At 33.6% G+C, this 20,797-nt stretch overlaps 1 protein-coding gene across 1 annotated transcript in view; it reads right to left on the bottom strand.

The window, feature by feature from the left end:
* The window catches only part of LOC106466567 (ethanolaminephosphotransferase 1-like), a 50,670-nt gene extending 39,352 nt beyond the window's left edge, over window positions 1-11,318 (bottom strand). Inside the window, exon 1 of the mRNA XM_022394603.1 lies at window positions 11,201-11,318. Coding sequence (XP_022250311.1) covers window positions 11,201-11,266 — 66 coding nt within the window. The 5' untranslated portion in view covers window positions 11,267-11,318. The remainder of the gene's footprint in view (window positions 1-11,200) is intronic.
* Between the last annotated feature and the right edge of the window lie 9,479 nt (window positions 11,319-20,797).

Genomic DNA, 20,797 nt, shown 5'->3' with positions numbered 1-20,797 from the left:
ATGTATGTATGTTTGGAAATACATTTTCAGATTGGGAAAATGATAACTTATAAAACATACATACCTCCACTGACACTTATAGCTAGAATCCCACATTGGGAAGGTGGAGGGGCGATGAGGACAGAGTTCATAAAGAAAATGTCTGCATAGAACAAAGGTTACCACTAGAAGTGATACCCAAGCAGGGAAACTGCACTACATCCAGAACAGGTATGCTCAACAACCAGAACTACAGAAAAGTGAAAAGGGTGGAATATTACACAAGTAAATAAGATGGGTCAGCCCCAACCTCGCGGCCGAGGTACCACGACTCAGGGCTGGATTTAAGGGGTCATGGTACCCATATCCCCCATTGGTGGCAAGGGTAGTTGGACTGCAAACATATACATATCTTTGTGATAGGATCCCCACCAGTAGCCACGAAATGATACTTTTCGAACAACCAGATTTATGAAAGAAAGAAACACCAAAGTGTATAATCCTTCTGATCAACCTGAAGAAGTCCAAAAGGCAACATCCCAGGCTTGGATTGACAGGATCACATATGCTATACTCCATCCAAGGTCTAGAACTCATCCGGTCTGGATTTACGAATGGTCATTTTCACTCCCCAACCAAGTGGGTAAGGAGAATTCCACTTACCCATGGAATTATGGAGAGGACATAGAACACTGTTCCACCAAGGGCCTAAGATAGGACTGCACTGCTTTCAGATTTATGAGGAGATAGTGGACCCCCTACATGAACAACTTAAGACCTGACAGTGTTCATAAGATGGTCCAAGCACACACCCCCACCAGATAGCTAAGCATCAAATCTGGACCAGTTTTAAGAGTAGGTTCCTGCATAGGTTGGTCCTGCTCCTACTGACATCTGGAAAAAACTTCCAAGGACCCAGATAGGAGGGTCCCCAACTTCACCCTTTTCTCCGAAAGTGGAGAAAACACAACACTCCGAAGGAAAATCCACTGTCCACTGCCCCAGTGACTGGAAACTGGGTGTGTTAAGGACTCCCTAGCTCCACTAATAGCAGTAGGGGGGTCACATGTGCACTGGGGAGTCCTGAGGAACAAGTCTCCGGAGACACTGCATCAGGTGAACCATGTTCCCTAAGTTTTAAAAGCAAACCAATCTCAACTGATTCAGCTCTAAGATCAGCAGGGTCTGACAAAATCCCCTTAAGCTTTACTTATCATAGTCCATAAGTAGTGGTCCATTGGATTTGTATTGTGAGATAATACTACCATCTAGAATTGCACCTAGATGGTCTTATAGAACACCTCATTTTGACAGAGCCTGTTGCAACCATGAACCCATATAACGGTTGATAGTGCAGAATTGAAAAAAATACAAGCACACCTGACTGGGCAATAAACGCCACAGACCCAGAAAATGAAGATGCTGCTCAAAGCCCCGTACTAGTTCACGGAAAACATATAATGCTAAAGTAAATCCAAACAGGAGAGCTTTGAACTGCTACATCCGGTCCTCATGCAAAAAATGTAGAAATCGATGAGAAGACTCTACTATGGGGATGTGAAGGTAAGCGTCTTTAACAACAAAATTGGTCATCGAAAGATCTGGTTTGAAGTGCCATCGAAGTTGAAGATTCCATGGTGAAACGGGGAGGCTGTAGGAAGAGATTGAGTTGAGATGGATTGATGAGAAGATGCCAATCTCTAGTGTTCTTGGTCACCAGAAAAAGATGTGAATAGAATACTGGATGAATGGGATCAACCTTCTGAATGGGTAGACTCTGTGGCCACTGGCACCATCCCAACCTTCTGAAGATCCCCAAGAGTACAGATGGAACCCGATTCTGTAAACCAATAAGATGAGGTGTCAAAGGTGGGGGCTGCAAAATGTGAATGATCAATCCTCCAGAATTAACCATTGGAGTAGAAGAGAGGTGAGCAGCCAATGACGATAAAGCAAACTGCAAACGTGCCGTATAAAATCAGGCTTTGAAAGTTTCAGGGACTTCATCAAACTAGTAAGGCAAAAAAAGGGATGCCTCCTAGAAATCATGAATAGGAGTATCACAATACAGTAGTAAGAGTTAAATGAACCCAACAGAATGGAGATCTCGTAAGAGGGATAACAGGTTCTAACCTGGAACCCAATAAATCCAACAACAAATCCACTGTTGAGTGTCTAAATATACTACAGCAAGATAATGATAAGCCAGGGCATGTTGTTCTGATAAATGAGGGAAGCAAGGCACAGCAATACTCTCTTGTAATTGCACTGCAAACATCCCAGCATACATGGCAATATCAGGGGAAGGAGGAAGAACTAAGTAATTCCTCCCAAGATCTATCTGACAATAAAGCAGAGTAGACTCAAAAACAAGGGGGTTAATCTCCAAAGCTTCACAATCTCGTGTAACTAATTGCAGAAGGTGGCCAATCAGATGAGCCCTCAGTAGAGGCAGCTCTAGTGAGAGAAGAAGCAAAAAACAGTGTCCATATTCTCCCCAGTATATTAAAAGCCAACTCTGAACCCCCAGTCAGCATGAAGGACTTCAACTCATCCCAAATCAGGTCATGAACAGCCACAGTGTAGAGTGGACCCCCCCCCTAATAAAACCAGACAACAACAACAAAAAAAAGCCAGACTACTGTCAAAATGCTTCAAAAGAAATTGCTAACCACAAACATAACTCTGTCGAGAAAAAGTGATTATGTTGTCGACATACAGTGCCTGCATAGAGGGCATGTGAGGGCCAATGTAAAGTGTGGCAAATTAGATATTGCCGAGGGCAGTCCAGTGGGGTATAAAGACTGGAGCAAGTGAACACGATGTTTAGATGGCAAAGATGAAGATCGAGAAATAAATATATGTGTCAGCGAAGGTATGTATGTTTAGGAACACCCTGTATTATCATAATAAATTGCTAAGTTGTACCTTTTCTTTTATTTCTGCAAATCACAGTACATGTAATATATCACTACACAATATAGAATAGAGTTGAAAATTCAAACTAGAGTTTATCACATATGCCATAAATGTTGGCTTCAACATAAACTAAATCACAGCTTTTGCTGTCTTAATCAATTCCAAAATTAATGATGCTATAGTCATTTGGAAGCATGGATCTTTCTTCAAGTAAAATATTTTCTAAAAACAGATTTCTTAGCAAATTTAATAAAAGTTAACATTTTCCACTATTGAAAATGTATTTCAAGTACATACCTCTTCACACATCCAGCTTTCCCAATTCAGTGCTGCTTTATGTATGTAATATTTTCACTTGCCAATAACCAAAGATGAGAAAGAGGAGGAAATAAATTTTGAGGGACAGATGTGTAATTCATGTTGTGGAAAATAAGAGCAATGGTTGTTTTTTAGTCAATCAATTAACATCATGAAAATAATCAACTAATCAAAATTAGTGTGTTTCTGATTATTCCAACTATCCAAGTAATCAAAATACTACTATGGTTTCTCATTATTATTTTCAATTAATTCAACTTTATTTTAGATTTTTTAGTTAATGATTTTCTCGTGCATTTTTTCTTTTCAAGTGTTGACTATCCAACCATAATTTTGATCTTAAGATTAAAAATACTTTTATGCAGCAGAAAATTGTAAAATTTCACCTGTGATATCTTTATAACCTCCAGTTAATCAAACATATTTTTTAGAAAAACTTTATATTTTATCTGTTATTTTCACTGGTGTATCTCTGTATTGATTTGGTTGATTTCACCGACCTCGTAATCAAAATAAAAAATTAGGAAATGGGTATAAATTATGCTTTTTCCATTCTAGAATGACTACAAAAAACCACAAATGTTTAGTCTAATTAGCTTAAATCTCATAACATTATACTTCTATATATATTTATTTTTGTACTTCATTGATCTTTCAGCCATGTCTAACTAACATTACAGAAATTGTAATGTTAAGGTGCACGTGCAGCCATATTACTGTATCCAATAGTATAAAACTGGCTTTTACAAAGTGACCTGTCTTTGGTTTGTTCCAATGAACCAGTATTTTGTAAAATATAGTTTCATATGTATATGTATATATATATATATTACTACTATTAATAATTAAGTTCTTAAATTTCAGTTAATTTTCTTAAAACATAGAACAATAATTAGAGAAATATAGAAAACAATGATTTTTCTACTTAAAAACTTTGTATTTGTTTGCCCGCTTGCCGTAATTTGCTAAGCCTTGTCAAATTTCGCACATGGATGATGTAAAACAAAATAACTTTTTTAGGTTTTACATATGCATTTTGAAATAACCAAATATTATAAATTACTCTATCAATATTACAAAATTCCATTGTAATTTATCAGGCTTGAATAAAAAACTTTTTTTTCGGGCAACATTTTCACTTACCACTTCCTTCGGCAATTCAAGACAACGAAATAATCTTGGGAACTTCTCGAGACTGAGAAAACCACCAGAGGGACATTCTGAGCTTTTGATTACTTATTCACACATCATGGACAGAAGTAGATGCACGTAAGCATTTCCAAAAAATGGAAAGAGGTGAGCAGGGACACTGTTTGATTCAGTAAATGTCATGATATCTCAGCAGAGAGAAATGATAGGAGGCTTTTATTTTATATTCTTGCTTGTCAATATCAGTAATTTGAGTTTCTAATTCATAAGAAACTATAGACTTGGTATTTGGATATCACAAACATATAATTTGAACCAAAGCTGTGTTAAAAAAACCACATGACACACAGAAATTGATGTTTTGGAATTTTGTTTTAATATTTAGTTTTAACTTTAGAAATTAACTAATGTATAATACCAAAATTTGAATTATAATCTACAATATGATACCAAACTTATTGGCATACATTCATAGAATAGTAAATCAATAAAATTTTAAATGTAATACTACAAATGTGATGACATGCACTTTTACTCCAGACCATAGGAAAACCCATAGCAAGAGAGTTAAAGGGTTTGCTAAAGGTACTGCTTTAGCAATGGAGGAAAATCCTCACCCTTCTAATTCTATTTCTGGATACAATTTTGCAGGTATATTCTTTTCTTTCTCCAGTATCTTTTGATTCCTCCTGTTCTTTACTACATGAAATCCATACTGAAGATTACTTTGTCTTCTCTACTTCTCTTGATGCTAGAGTTCATGCAGTCTCATTTCTTGAACAACTGCAAACCTGTACTCTCATGTCTCATCCTGAATGCCTACATGACTCATTTGTACTAGCTTACAGCCATTCTTCATTCTGTTCCTTGATTCCCAGTCTTTGGAATCTCTTTTACCTGTTTGGGGGTGGACCCTGGTGTGGAAATAGTTGGTCAAAATAATCATCATCCTAGTATGTTCAAACTGAACAGAAGGAACATCAACCAAATGGAGGAGAGCCTGTATGCATGAAAGAACCCACAACTCATTGAACAATGACTGTCATGTCCATCAAAGCCTCCAGTAGCCACAGCAGACACAGATTCCATGTTAGCAACATCATCACCATCACGAAGTAGAAGTTATCAACACTTCAGAATTTTTAATGGCCAAGCAAGTAAAAAACCTTTTTTTTTTCTTGTTCTTTAATAAAGAAAGAAAGTTGAATTGAAATAAATTCAAGTTCCATAAACTACAGCTAATCTCATGTCATTAATTAATAATTTTAAAACTTATCCATTCAAGATAATGTCAAAGAAAATAAAGTTATTTTGAGTGCAAGTGCTTCAAGGAATTACTGTGCAAAGAGGATATGTCCCCTTCCTAATAATAGAGGGCTATCATCACATGATGATGCCATCATGCATTAACATGGTTCACATTAAACATGATTTTTAGGATGGAGTTAGATTGATGAGCCCTAGTATTTGGCAAAAGACCTCGTTGGCACTGGGTATAGCAGATGTGGTGTAGTTGACATTTAACATATTCTCCTTTGCTTTCACTCATGGGTTCTTATAATTATATTTCTTCTCTATGACAATGAAAAAATGGTTTCAAAAACTGTTTGGGATTGAGCCCTAAAGTTGGCTTGCTTTTAAAAGTAACTACCAATTTTTCTAAAGAGTTATTAATTGAAGTTAGTAAGACCAGAGGGCACAAGATGAAAAACAATCCAACAAATTAATTACTCCTGACAGGGAATCTTTACTTTAGAACAAGTTTCAATCCTGATACCTAAAGCCTATACTTACAGCTCTTAATATCAAGTTCTCTTTTTCAACTATTTTATCCCACCATACAAAGTAAAATCACCACATTTTTCTAGTATGTTTAATGCTCCTATATGCTTCGATTCTTACATTTATTAATAACTTAATTCTTCTGCTTATCCATTTAGTTTTGTGCTTTTTTGTTGGAAAGCAAATTTGTGGAAGGTGTTTTTTTTCTATTGTGGATGGCAGAATTTTACACTATTGTGTTTATAAACAACTTCAATAATAGATTCACAATAAAACAAAACATTTATTCTTCAAATGTTTCAGAATTTACACATTCCATCAACAGTGATCTAAAACGTTTTCTAAAGAACATATATAGTATATACTCACTCACACACACACACACACACAAACATATACTACTACAAGTTTCAATATGGAGAAAAAATACATACAAAATATACAAAGGGGAAGAAGAAAGAAAATTGTACAAAAGTTCATATGTCATCTACAAATACCTTTATGGTAACTGTAAAGTCACCTTTCTTGGCAAAATAAAAGACCAATTAAGATACATTAATATGAACTACCCCTAAATCCATGTGCTTCTTTTATTTGCACACACACACACACACACTGTCAAATTAGTAAACACCCTTTACTTACAGATAACTTCAAACTATGAGCTTCTGATCAAATAGTCTGTGCATCTCATCTGAACATCCAAGATTAAATAATAACCTCAGTTAATTTATCTTTCCTTGTTTTGATATATTCACTTCATTAAATTGTATTCTTACCTTTTGTAAAATTTACTTATTTCTTCCCTTCTGTACATTTTGTATAGATTTTCTTCATATTAAAACTTGCACTGTTTGTTGTTTATGCATATATGTACGTATGTATATACTACATATGTATATTATATGTAAACATTTTAGATCACTGATGATGGAATGTGTAAATTCTGAAACATTTGAAAATTTAATCGTGTTGTTTTGTTTCACCATGGTGACCCTGTTTTTAACTTTAACATTTGACAAATTTAGTATAAAATGAAGTGAACCTTTTTATTGCTTGTCAATAAGTGTTAAATACAAAAATCATAATAAAAAGCAACAAGCTATATCAAAATAAGTTAAATGTGCAATTAACACAATGCAATCTAGGCATAATTAACTCATTACATAACCAGACCTTATAGTATAAAGGTCACATGGTAGTTTAGAATTAAATATCTGTGTTTTTCTTCTAGATTCATCTAAATAAAATTTATCTTTCTTATTATTTTTAGAAATATTAACTTTTATGAAGGAAAAAACAACAAAAGACTGTGTTATACAGATTTACTGACATTTTTTATAAACTATCTTTTCAGTATTAGAAAAGCTTTTTCCAACTCTGAACTTCATTTTTAATGTTGTGAAAGACATGCAGTTATTGACATTTTATGTTAGGATGGAAAATTTCTTGCATTTAGGTCACCTTAGGGCAAAGCATTAACAAAACTGCTTGTTTGAAGTGGTGCTGACACATTACAGATAGCAGTGCTATCAATGCCAAAGGTCAATAAATATTAAACAGAGTAACAAAGTTCAAGTTAAAAACATGTATAATTTTACTACATTTAACTTCTTACCAATTACTACATGACTTGTTTAAAGTAAAAAAATGTCAATTAGGATACATTGTAATTACAGAATTATAAAATTATTAAACCAATAATAGTTATACTAGCTAAAAAGTATGAAAAACTCAATTAGCATAAGTCTAACAGAAAAAGATTACTAAAAAAAGCTTGAATCATTGAAACCTTCTTGTTTCTTACAATGCCAACATACATGTTGCGAGCCTGCATCAATTTAATAAAGATTTTTTTGCTGTTTTTCTAGTAAACTGTATTCATCCTATAAATATTAATTAACCTGGTATTCGTTATCCGAGTACAAATGTCTTCACTTTTTTATTTACAAATAAAAACACACAATAAAATATCAGATTCAAATTATCAATCATTTTGTTACACTATACAGTTTATCTAAAACCCAACAATGTTCTGAATTATTCCTCAACTTCAAAGAAAACATTTTTAAATATTTTACCTACCTGGAATAAAATTATTAAATAATTAGCTCTGAAAATGAAATATAACTTAATCAAACCTTTGATTTTGAGGTGTCTGATGGTGCTTGTGCTCCATCATGCTTCTTATTTTGAGTTTTGGTGTGTGATCCATTGCATTCTTCAAAACAATGGATATGTTAATTTAAGTTTGATAAAATCCTGCAATCTAGTAATAAGTATTATTCCTGATGTCATCCTATACTCTTCATTGACAAAGTATCCTATCACTCTCCTGGCAAAGTTCAGGAGAGTAATTCATAACTCTTTTGGAATTTTCAAATCGTAAGCACTGGATAATGCCCCAAGTTTTTCTTCCCAAAACTAAGAGGTTTCAGTTTTTGTTAAAAGATAATGTAAAGTTACCATCATAAAAGTAAAAGGTCACAAATTATTTTAATTTTTCCTATAAATTACAAAATAATTTCAACTTTCACACTTTTCTTATAATAAGTCTATTCACTTAATATTAATGTGATTAACCTATGTTTTTTTCTCTTATAATTAAGGGTGATTTAAACTGTATGGAGTCAAACAGTGAAGAAAAATGAAAATAAATTAAAGAAGCAAGACAGGAAATGGACATTTAGGATAAATACTGCTCGGTTTATAATGGTATATAGCAGAAAATATGTTAGGGTTATATAGGCAGGTTTAGTTAGTATTCAGGTACCAGTTTTTAACAGATTTGAACCTTTGGTTGCTTGTAATAAGGAATGAGATGAGCAAGAGTTGACATAGTACAGAACTTTCTCATTAAGAATATTGATAAAGTTATTTGTAGTGGGAAGTACAGAAAAACTAGGACTACACTTTGTTTGCCAGGTGCTAAAGTACAGGACATTAAAGAGTGTTGACAGTTTAACTGCATTCTGTTTTTACATTGTACGTAGTAGTGAATGATAATGGAAAGTAGAAATCAGAAGACCTGCATAAAAAGTATAAATAGTTCCTTCATAGATTGGGAATGATCACTTGGGTTAAATTGGGGATAAATTACTTAGCAGGATCCAAGACTGGTTGGAGTTCAGAAACAGTTTTGAAGCTATGTGCAAGTTATATGCTAGAGATGGGCTCCACTTAAACAAACTACATAGTGTGATGTTTGTAGCTCTTAAAATATTCACTGAAGATGATTTAAACTAAATTGGCAAGATGACGATAAGTCTTGGGAAAGTGGGAATAAAAAAGTAAATAGGACATCTAGGCCAATTAGGAGATTGGAAGAAAAAAAATAGAAGATGTAAAGCTTACGTTAAATAATTGGTCATATTTTAAAATAAACATACTAGATTTAAGAATAAACTTAGTTGCTATTATTCTAATGTTGGAAGTATCAGAAACAAGATCAATTAGTTCAAGCTCTAGATAATATGGAATATTATGTTATAATGGGAATTAATGAAACTTGATTAGGATAGAGAACATTGATAATAGGTTTTATTCTGAAATTCCATGTTATAAGTCATATAATAATGGTATTTGTCAGATGTAGTACCTTTTTATATAATAAATGAACTGCATCCTCTTTGGAATGAAAGCAAAAAGTGGTATTTAAAATGACGAATCAATAAATGTTATAATCAGGGATTATGAGAACAGAAAATGTTTAACTGATAATTGTTATAGTTCACCTGATTTGACAGATAATGTCAATGAGAAATTGTATAATGAGATAAGGATTATTAAAAACAATAACACTGATACAATAATAAGGAAATACTTTAATTTTATACATTGATTGGGATGGTATGGAGTCGAATGAGTTTTCTTGAAGTGATTCATGATGGTTTTCTATATCGCATGGCTAGAGAGCCCCTCAGAAGTCAGTAAGGACATAATTAGTAAATTAGCAAAGTTTGTTGATGGCATTAAACACTTGCTTACTTCTAGTTGTATAGAAAATGTTGAGGTATTAAAGAATGACTTGGATGAATTGATCATAACTTGGATCGATGTTTAGCAAATAATCTTTAATTATTTATAATAAGTGCAAGGTAATTTATTTGAATATCATAATTTGAATTCCACTTAATATAGATGGGAGCCCAGTCAGTCATTTGAATGAAAAAAAAAAAAAAAGAAGAAGGATTTTTGGCATAATGACAGATATGCCACTGAGATAGTGCTCTGTCATTAGCAGTAAGCTAAGAGAGTTAAAAAATGAACTTGTATCAAAAGGTAATGTTTTAATGTGTAATATTACTTATGTATTGCTGTCAGAGCATAACAGCACTATAATTACTTTAGCCCTCATACATTCAACTTGGAATTAAAAACTAAATTTGTCATTCGTGTATTTTAAAAATATGGTAGTTCAAATACTACAGATAACACCTCTACTAACTAGTATAATTATTTAAAAAATTAAACCATCCTAAGCTTTCCAATTTTTTGATCTGTAAATTGTAATATTAGTTATTATTACACAAACACACGTTATATTGTAAGAAAGACATCTATAACCAAATTCTTAAGAAAAATCACGTTAATTTAAAAATTCAATACACAAATAAGAAATATGTTTTATGTATTTTAATAAGAAAAATAAGCAAACTCTTAATTTGATAATCTGTAAATATTCTACTAGTACTATTTCCAGTGTAAAAAATTGCATTATCTAAACATGTTAGTACTATTATGCTTGATTAATTATAAAGCTTAGTGTTTTTTAAATCGTATAAGTAACAATTTAGAAATCTAAAGTACTACTACATTCAACAGTACATTTACCGTTTATAATCTCGAGTAGTACTGTACCACTACCAGTAGGCAGTACCACCAATATGTACTAGTATTAGTAATCCTATCACTCGTCACCTAGACATAACTAACTCGTTAATAAAAAATAATTAATAAATCCTAGTAGCTACGCACTCTAAATACATCTTTCAAAGATAGTGGTAAGCCGATACGTAAGTACAGATTTAATATAAAAGTAAGAAATACTTACTTTATAACGACCAAATCCCGTCAATTGCTCTTCCGACAGATATCTTCCCGGCATTTTGAGCGACATCTCTAAGTAACAAATCAGATATGTCGTCCTCACAAGGAGATGATGAAATAATAATGTTAATATTATTATTAGTACATATTAATACCAAACTAAGGGGAAAACTCGTGCTTTGCGTGCTTTTTTTTTTTTTTTGTTGTTGTTGTTGTTGTGGTATTTTGTAGTTGAATGCTGAAAGTTTATAAAATGTAAATGAAGTGCGTGCTGTATATTTAAAGTAATTAAAACAGATAAGTGACCTGCCTAAACTACTCACATAAAAGGTCAAGTGCGTAGAATTCTGAACGAATCTGACGATCGTGTGGGACGTCTCGATGGCTGCAAGGTTAAACTTAAGTGGGTTAAACATATTCCACAACACGTAATACCCATGAAACACGTCTAATACAAAAGACACTTGGAGCCGACTTATCTAGTAAGAGACGCCAGATCTAACGATGCTTTCAAAACCTGGGTATCTAAGACAATAATTAAAATTAAACAGGATAACGGTACCGGTACTCTAAGGATCTATAAGCAAATAAAGAAATTCACACACAAAACAATGCTGTATGAAATGGGGCTCTGATGGACGACAGATTCATTCCCCAAATACCTTCCCTTTGCAATCCATAGTAGTATGTACACCTACCATAACGTTATACATATGATGACGTCGTCCATACTTTTTTATTCCCAATTAAATTTTTGCCTAATTTAAAGATTTGTGAGCAATCTGAGGAACACGTCCAACTTAACACATGGAAACATAAGAAGAAGAGGGGGGTCATTCATAAGAGAAGATAAAGACATAATGGTTTCACAAAGCAAATAATCTAGAAACAGGATTAAAATATACATGACTAAGTTTATCTGTCCGAAAATAATATTTAGTGGAAGGGGGATAACTTTGGTATAGCATCAATACATACACAACTGGACCTATATGCGCTGTTTTGTTGTAGGTTAGTGGGTAAGAATATGAATACTTCTGAAACAAGCAAGACTTCCCAATAGATAACTTGTACCTGACCCACAAATAATCAAATTCTCGAAGCGTTTGCTGAACTGGATATTATGAAAAAAATTGCTGAATGTGGTGCACCATAAAGAACAAACATTGTAGAATCTATCAGGCCATTATAAGAATTATGAGAATATTTCTGTGGTATTCTCAAGTTAAACTGATTTCTTCAAAATAGTGCTAGTTATGTCTATTCTATATCCATATATAAGTAAAACTAAGCTAACCTATGAGCAATCAAGCATGTCCGCTTAATATCTGGATATTCAGTCAAGATACTCATTACGAAGTAATGTTGGATCTCTGAATACCTGTCTCGTGATGTTAAATGGAATAATGAGACTGGATATAAATTCAAAAACGAAATGCACAATTTATATAAAAACACTTAATACAAACATGGTGTGTATATTTTTACTAGATTCCCTCAACTGTTCATTCCTCAAAATCCTGTTCTGTACTGCCTAAATCCAATGTTTTTTAGTTCACAAGAAATATCACGTTTTCTAGAGAAACTAAGGCTACCACATAACTGGGCATTCTCATTATAACATAGGTGAAGCTATAGTTAACCTTTAGATATCACCTGAACAAGGATTGAAGAACACTGATATCAAAATCCTTAAACATCCCAGTTTGCCCCTGAAGAAGAAAGGTCCACCTTTATAGGGTTTTATTAATTTCTATCAAGACTTCTTGAACCTACGTGTTTTTATAACATCATGAATATCCTTAAATAGTATTTCTAGAGCATTGGAGAACCATTATGCGACCCAGGGAAGAATCTGAATTAAGTCCCAAACACATAAATATATTTTGGAATGATATAACATACACTCATAAGGTATTGAAAACACAGTTTTAATATTTGCACGTTCCACACTCATTTGATATTCCTTACACATTTTTTTTTCTGCCACTCTGAGCTCCCTCGTTGCCAGTGGACCCCAAGAAATATCACAAGCCTCCTCGAACTTTCAGTTCATATCCCTTTCATATCCCTTCTCCTGGGCTGAACAGATATTATCCACTCGAAAATAACAAATTAAAAAAGATATCTAAAACAAAATCTACTTAATGGCTTTCTCGAATACATGTTTTGTGAAACCTGCACATGTACAGAATAAGTAATATATTCGAAATAAGTACTATAATATTACTTACAAGAAGTAAATTCAGATACCACAATGGAAGGATTGGCAAGCTGAATTATAAATTAAGTCTAAATTTAGCTACTAACTGAATTTAAGTAAATAACTAAACATACTGGGCACGATATGTAACACAAAATGAAACAGTTTTTATTTATTCAATATGAAAAACAGTGTGCGTACTTATGGTAGTACACTGGATGGTTACCTATTACTGAATCGAAAATTGATTAATTGATTTTCTTATATCGTAATGTCCTTTTGTTAATCAACTCCTTTAAGACCCTGTATAAATTGTTTAAATCTAATGTTTTTTACTTGGATTCCCCATAAACATTAATGCTACCCACATGGCTAATCATTCTCATTCAACATAGAAGTTGCCGTAAACTCTAGATATCATCTGCTTTATGCAGGGGCGAATTAAGACATGGATTATTGGGGCTGTAGCCCCAGGCCTGGGCTAAAGTAAAGTTATTTATAAAAATAAAATCTTCATTTTTTGAAAGAAAATGCTTAATCAAAATCATTCGACCGAGTTTACTTATTTTTGGAGAGAGAGAGAGAGAAAAAAGAAATATATGGAGAGAGTTTGTGTGTGACATGGTTAGGCCTATCGTGTGATGTAGAGCGAAGAGATTTGATTGGCATGCCTCTAAATAGTATTACTAGGTGTGGCCCAGCTCTGATTTAGCATATTTGCACACAATTTGCAATGTAAAATATTCCATGTCTAAGCTATACCTAGTGATCGAATGATAGGCCTTGGCGAATCAAAATCTCTTCACTCCATTTTTCAAAACGCTGTAAGCCAGACCCCTCCTTCGTGGCTTGCGCCAGACATGCAGTTTCTGTACATAGATGCGGATTTCAGTACATCTACAAAATCGATTTTGGGTTACAAGTTTAAAAACCAATGCTGAAAGTATCATTTTTAACTCGAGCAATGGAATGAAGAAAGAGAATATCTTTGCTACTCACCGTCAAAAGAGAACCTTTCCCACATTATAAACAAATTGTTTTCAACAGCAATGGAAACTTCTTCGCTAGCAACAACTGATTACTCTGACTGGAAACATGCTGCAAGGGACTTTAGTTGGCATGAAACAAGCTCATTTTATCAAGGTTGTGTCATCAAATTTGTTATTTGTAAAACCAAAAGCGAACAAATCGAAAAAAACACTGAAGTTCTAGAGTATATTTTCTTAATCATAAAGTTTCTATCATTCAGAGAGCTAGCATTCAGAGGAAGTTATGAAGTAGTTGGTTCAGTGCATAATGGTAATTACTTTGGAATACTGGGGCTATTGGCTGAGTATGATACATTTCTTGCTCAACACATTCAAAATGTGCAAATAAGGGAAAAGGTCATGTTTCATACTTATCCTCAACTCTTTGCGACGAATTCATAGAAATTCTACATAAAGAAGTTCTCACTGCCATTTCACTAGAAATCAAAATATTCAAGTATTACTCAGTGTCTGTTGATTCTACTTCAGACATATCTCACACTGGTCAACTGAAAATAATCTATAATCTTTAGATACGTTCCAGATGATGGCCCTGTAGAGAGATTTGCCACATTCTTACCAAGAAGTAATCATACTGAACCAGAACTTGCTGGAGTTCTCATTAATTGCCTTGAAAAGAATGATATAAGAATTCAAGGTTGCCTGGGCAGTCTTGCAACAATGCATCCAATATGAGCAGCAAGTATGTTGGCATGCAAGCCTTGATCAAAGAGAAGAAACCTGTAGCAGACTATGTTCTCCCCTGTACTCATTCACTTAATTTGGTTGGACAGTGCACTGTGGACTACTGTATTGAGACTTTTTTATTATTTTCCTATGTGCAGAAGCTTTATGTGTTTTTATAAGCTTCAACCCATCTGTGGAAGCACATATACAAAGTGCTTCAAAAACTGGGATCCCCTTCGATAAGATTATCAGACACAGAAGGAACCCCCATTCAGATGCAATGTGAGCCTTAAAATGGATACAAAACCATAAGAAAAGTTCTCACTTCCATTACAGATGATGACTCTGAAAGCCTCGAGTGCATTTAGAGTCAAGAAGCCTTAAGCTACAATCGGAACAACTAGAAACAGATATAATGACATAATTATGGAACGTTATCCTGGATAGGTTTAACAAGGAAAGCCATTCATTACGAAACTCCCAAATGGATGTCAGTACAACCTTTCATCTGCTAAAATCTCTCAAGACATTCATGCAGAGATTATAAGATTCATTACCCGAATATAAGGAAAAGGGTAAACGACTGTCAGGATGCGAGACATAATAATAATAATAATTGAAAAATTGTCAATTGCACTAGACAACAGGATAGTAGCATATGAAAATGTGAGTTGCAATTTTGGGTATTTAGGAAATGTAGAGTCCATGTCTAAAGAGGACCTTCACAATGCTACAAAAAGCTGATTAGTACCTATCCTACGGACCAGGATAATTGTGTAGAGGAAGAAATTGTTCAATTTGTTGAATAACCACCAGAATCCAAAGAACAAATTATGCTGGAGATGATATGCAACCAATCTCTGAAATATACTTTCCCAAACGTATTGATAATTTTAAGGATGTATCTTGTCACATGTCAAGAAAATGCTCTCGAGAAATATCATTCTCAACGACAAAAAGGATAAAGAATACACTTCCATTAACAATGTACTAAGACAGGCTAAAATGCACTGGCATTTTTGTACATATAAAAGGACTTGTTAGAATCGCTTGACACCAAATAGATCATAAATGCCTTTGATGTAGAAAGAGCCAGGAAGATAGTAATATAACTAAGTACAGATAACATGATCTGCTGTTGTGTGAGTACCAGTGTGATCTAAGCATATGTGTGTGCTTGTGCATTTGTATGTTTCTCTCTCTGTGTGCGCATGTGAATGCATTAGTTGTTACGTTATGTGTATGTTTTTCTTTCTTTCTGTATGTTTTGTTGTCCAAATGCAAATTTTGTTTGTGTTAGAGAACCACTTTTTCCATTCAAGAAACATCTAGTATTGCCCATTGATTTGTAGATGAGTCTTGCAACTCTGTGGGTAGTATTTGGTCATTGTCTCCTAAAGTAAAACATATTTTGAAGTTTTTTTGTTTGTTTTTTTACCTTAGTCTTTAGTCCCAATCATAATAGGCTAGATAGAAAAGTAGAGTCTCAGGCCCATAATATATTCCTGGCTTTAGCAGTGAATAAAACTGCTGTTATTGGCTTTCTTGCATAACATGCAGCATTACAACAATACCGCTGTGGGTGGATCATAAATTATCTCGAGAGAAAGACCAGGGAACAATAGCAGCTAGAATGAAGTCAACTTAACGATTTTCTTGTCCACGTGTTATGTAAAAACTGCATAATCTTAGAACAAGAGAAAATTTCTACGTTAGAATAAGAAGATAGAAAACATATAGCATACTACACTTTTCATTCCTTCTTAGTTTGTGATTTTAGAATGAGTTATCTTTATGCTCGCAATATAGTCAGGAAATACATTAACTTTCTCTCATTCCTTTTCACGTTCACACACAACATGAATAACAGAACCTTTAAACTATTAACAACAACATTTAACTCAAAATCAAAACCTTTAACTTAGATTTAACATGTAATTTAATACACAATGAAAAAGTAAAGTAATAAGAATACCTTTACTATTCAATAATAGTTATAGTACCTCAAAATACTTTCAATAATGAAATAAAATATAAATGTATAGAAAGAAAACTCTTTAACAATGAAAGATACACAATATAAAAACTATTTGAAAAGCACTGGAAGTACTAATAGAAAATATACAAAATGTCCTTTATCCCTATGTGTACAGGTGGGGTCAAAGTGCACATGCCATGACCATTTAAAGAGGGCCATTCACCATGGTATTATGTATTTGATATCAGAGCTATCACCTATTCATTTTACCCTACATGTCTTCCAGTCAGACAGCTGTAAGTTTGTGGACTTACAATACTAAAATCCTGGATTCAATTCCCTGTTGTGGACACAACAGATAACCTAATGTGGCTTTGCTCTAAAACAAACAAAACAAATTTACCCTACATTGCTACAGCTCGTGGTAGAAGAGAATAGATATCTGATATGATATAAAGGGATACATAAAAAAATTAGGTGTGCGTCTCGGAGGTCCTAGACATGCAAACTGCATGATGAACAAAAGTATTTTTATTTTTCTCTTCACATAAATATCGTCTTGCACTCAAACTTCTCAGTGTTTGAGTCAGACTGACATAATTAATTCACAAGCATATCTTGAGTACAAATATTTTTGTAATACATCTGAATTTTTGTATACAACAGATTTATACATTTTACTAAAAGTCTGCCATATTTTATGTAGCTACAAGTAGTAAATTCCGAATTATAGTCAATATTCCTTCTCCAATATAGGGCTATTCCAGTGGACCGACTCAATGCACATTTGGCTAACAAAACACTTTTTAGCAAAGATCACTTACCTCTTTGAGAGGAGAAGGCTAAAAATTTATGCACACAAAAAACAAAGCTTTTTAACAATGCAAATTCAAGCAATATTTTATAATGAAACACCTGTTTTATCCTTTTTTAATATGGAAAAGTATAAAGCACATTGACATAAGTTCTTTCAATAACTTATATCAATCAAAAAGTTATGATATTGATAATCTTAAACAAATACAAATTATAAAAACTCAGTTAACTCTGCTGTGTGATTTTTGCATACAGTATTCCACTTTTTTTGTCTTTTGATATTACATTTACTTTATCAGTACAGGACTGATGAAGGATTTTTCTTTTTTGTAGTTGTGGAATAGCCTGATACATGCCAAGATCTTTACCTTACAACTGCTTCTTAGCGAGTTTGGTCTCAGGCAGAAAGTCATGGCATTTCACAAAACAGGCAACAATGTGAAATTTGGCATCTTGACAGCGATTTCCTTTACTCTGGAACGTGGCTTTATTCCACTGACTCCTTTGAAGATACTTTATTCTGCAGTGGAGACCAAGAAATCGTAGACCTTTATTAACTGGTATCAAAGTACACAAGCAGCATCATTTATACTTTCTTGCCAATTAAATATTTAACAATTAACTGGGAAACAAGTGGTACTAACATTTCTCAAGAACGAGAAGCAGCAGAAGAGAAGATGAATCAAGTTGATGTAAGTCACTGCCACTATGAATTAGGTAAAAGTATGTTACTGTCTCAGTAAAACACTTGAGTGTATCCATCCACACAAGGTTCAGACAGGTGCATCACATGGAACAGAAACAAAAGCTGTTGGATTTAAGTCTTCTTTTATGAAAAACGTTTGCTCTTGCCTTTCATTTTGGTTTGATTGTAAAGCCCTTAGTGTCGTAAGTCCTTCAGTGGCAGTATAGTTGATTCATGTTATATCAGAATAACTTTAGCAAAAATCCTAGGATATACTCATTGGTACTGAGTTCACAATCTTCATTCATAGTTGCCCCAGTAGCTGAGACAAATCGAATCATCATTATCATATATTCTTTATGCTTTACATGTAACATACAGTCGAACACATTTGAGATTTATAGAAGCCCGAGTTTGGTTGTTGTTGGACAACAGTTAAATGGGTTCACTTTAGACTTTTTTTTCAGATCGTACTTAGAGATTTCTCGCATAGTAATTCTTCCAAGGTGTATTCTTTTATGACAGGGCCAAACATAGCCAAGTATTCCCCACATTTCTATTTCTTGGTATGAATAGTTTCTCTCTTCGCATCAGTTGTTTGGTTAATTTTTTCAGACGAGATATTTCACTGTTGATATGCCTCCAGGTTAACTGCTGACTATTCATATTGACCGAAAGTGCCGAGAATTTTTTTCAGTCCTGTATTTCATTTGAATGATGAAAATTAACTGGGCTGAAAATCTTGCAGCAAAAACAAAACACTGATTTTTCTTCATTAAGAATTCGTAGTGTGTAATAACTTGTTGTGAACTTACCTTCCATGCCGTTTTGTTTTTAGGAAAATGAAATGTTTGCCGCTGTACTGCCTTCATTTTACTAACACCTGTCGCATATTTGAATCCATTTTTGACCATTTAGCTGGATCACCCATATCAAATATACATATAATTTCGCTTTTGTTTCGAATTGCCTTTCTCATGAGAAGTTGTCTTTTTCAACTTGTGAAACAGTATAGCAGGAAGCTGTGGCACTGGTCTTTTCACTAATTTTAACTCTAATAGTAGTCTTAACTTTTCTAAATGTGTAGGATTTTTTACTGGGAGTGTCTTAAACTGGCTGTTTAACTGCTTACTTTTTCATCTAGAACATCAGTAAGACGGTACCTTCCATCAACCATGTTTTCCTTAGATTCACTGTTTAATCCATTTTACGTACCATTGTTTTAATTATCACTTTTTTACCTATCTTACACTTTTATAAATGTCTGCAAACTTAAAAATCAATTTTATAAAACCAATATGATTATTTATTTGTTTTGGTTAAGCTAATAGCTGTACATTGGGCCGAGATGTACACAATGAAGGGATCGAACCCCGAATTTTCTGCGCTATAAGCCTCAAGCTTACCAATGAGCAATCAGAAATAAGAGTACTTTTATTCTGTGTATAATTTACAGAAGTTGTAGAATTTTATAGTTACGAATACATGGAATATTTTTCTGCTGCATGCTTCCTGAGACCCCTCCCCTTCCCCACTACTATCCTCCACTGACCACCTATAGCAGACGTTTTCACCTATGAAAAACATTACGCTGCTGATTATTCTAGCGCATAGGTGCACAATAGGTGTGTGATATGTCCACAACAGAAATCTAGCCCCAAATTTTATTGTTATAAACTCTTAAGTTTACATCCAAGTCACTAGGAGAATGAAGAAACGCAACAAAGTGTTTATATTTTAGCACAAAGCAATACATTGGACTCACTACTCTCTGTCCACCAAGAGGAACAGAACCCTCGATTTGAGCATTGTAAGTCCTTAAACTTATCTTTGGCCCAACGACAAATTACAAGAGAGGTGGTATTATATACGCACAGCGATCTTGACAAATTTTTTCATTGATATTTTTTTATTTTACAGCCCTATATAGGCATTTGCCTATCCCTATATCGATAACGCTGGCCCTGCCAGAATGAATATAGCTTCCCTAATGTAATATATATTTTTGAATAACATTTATAATATTTATATATTATTTTCTTGGCACTTATGTATAATGTTAAAGATGTAAAAGAAAGAAGTTATTCTACAAATTTACAGAAAGGAAAACGTATGACGGCAACTGATTTTTACACTTCTTGATTACATACACTGAGTGGTCACAAGTAAATAGACACCTAATTTTTCGTAATTTAACTGATTTA

Source organism: Limulus polyphemus, unplaced genomic scaffold (assembly GCF_000517525.1).
Source record: "Limulus polyphemus unplaced genomic scaffold, Limulus_polyphemus-2.1.2 Scaffold2305, whole genome shotgun sequence".
NCBI classification, from domain to species: Eukaryota; Metazoa; Arthropoda; class Merostomata; order Xiphosura; family Limulidae; genus Limulus; species Limulus polyphemus.
The sequence above is the reverse complement of the archived record's forward strand: the minus strand, read 5'-3'. Positions and strand labels throughout refer to the sequence as shown.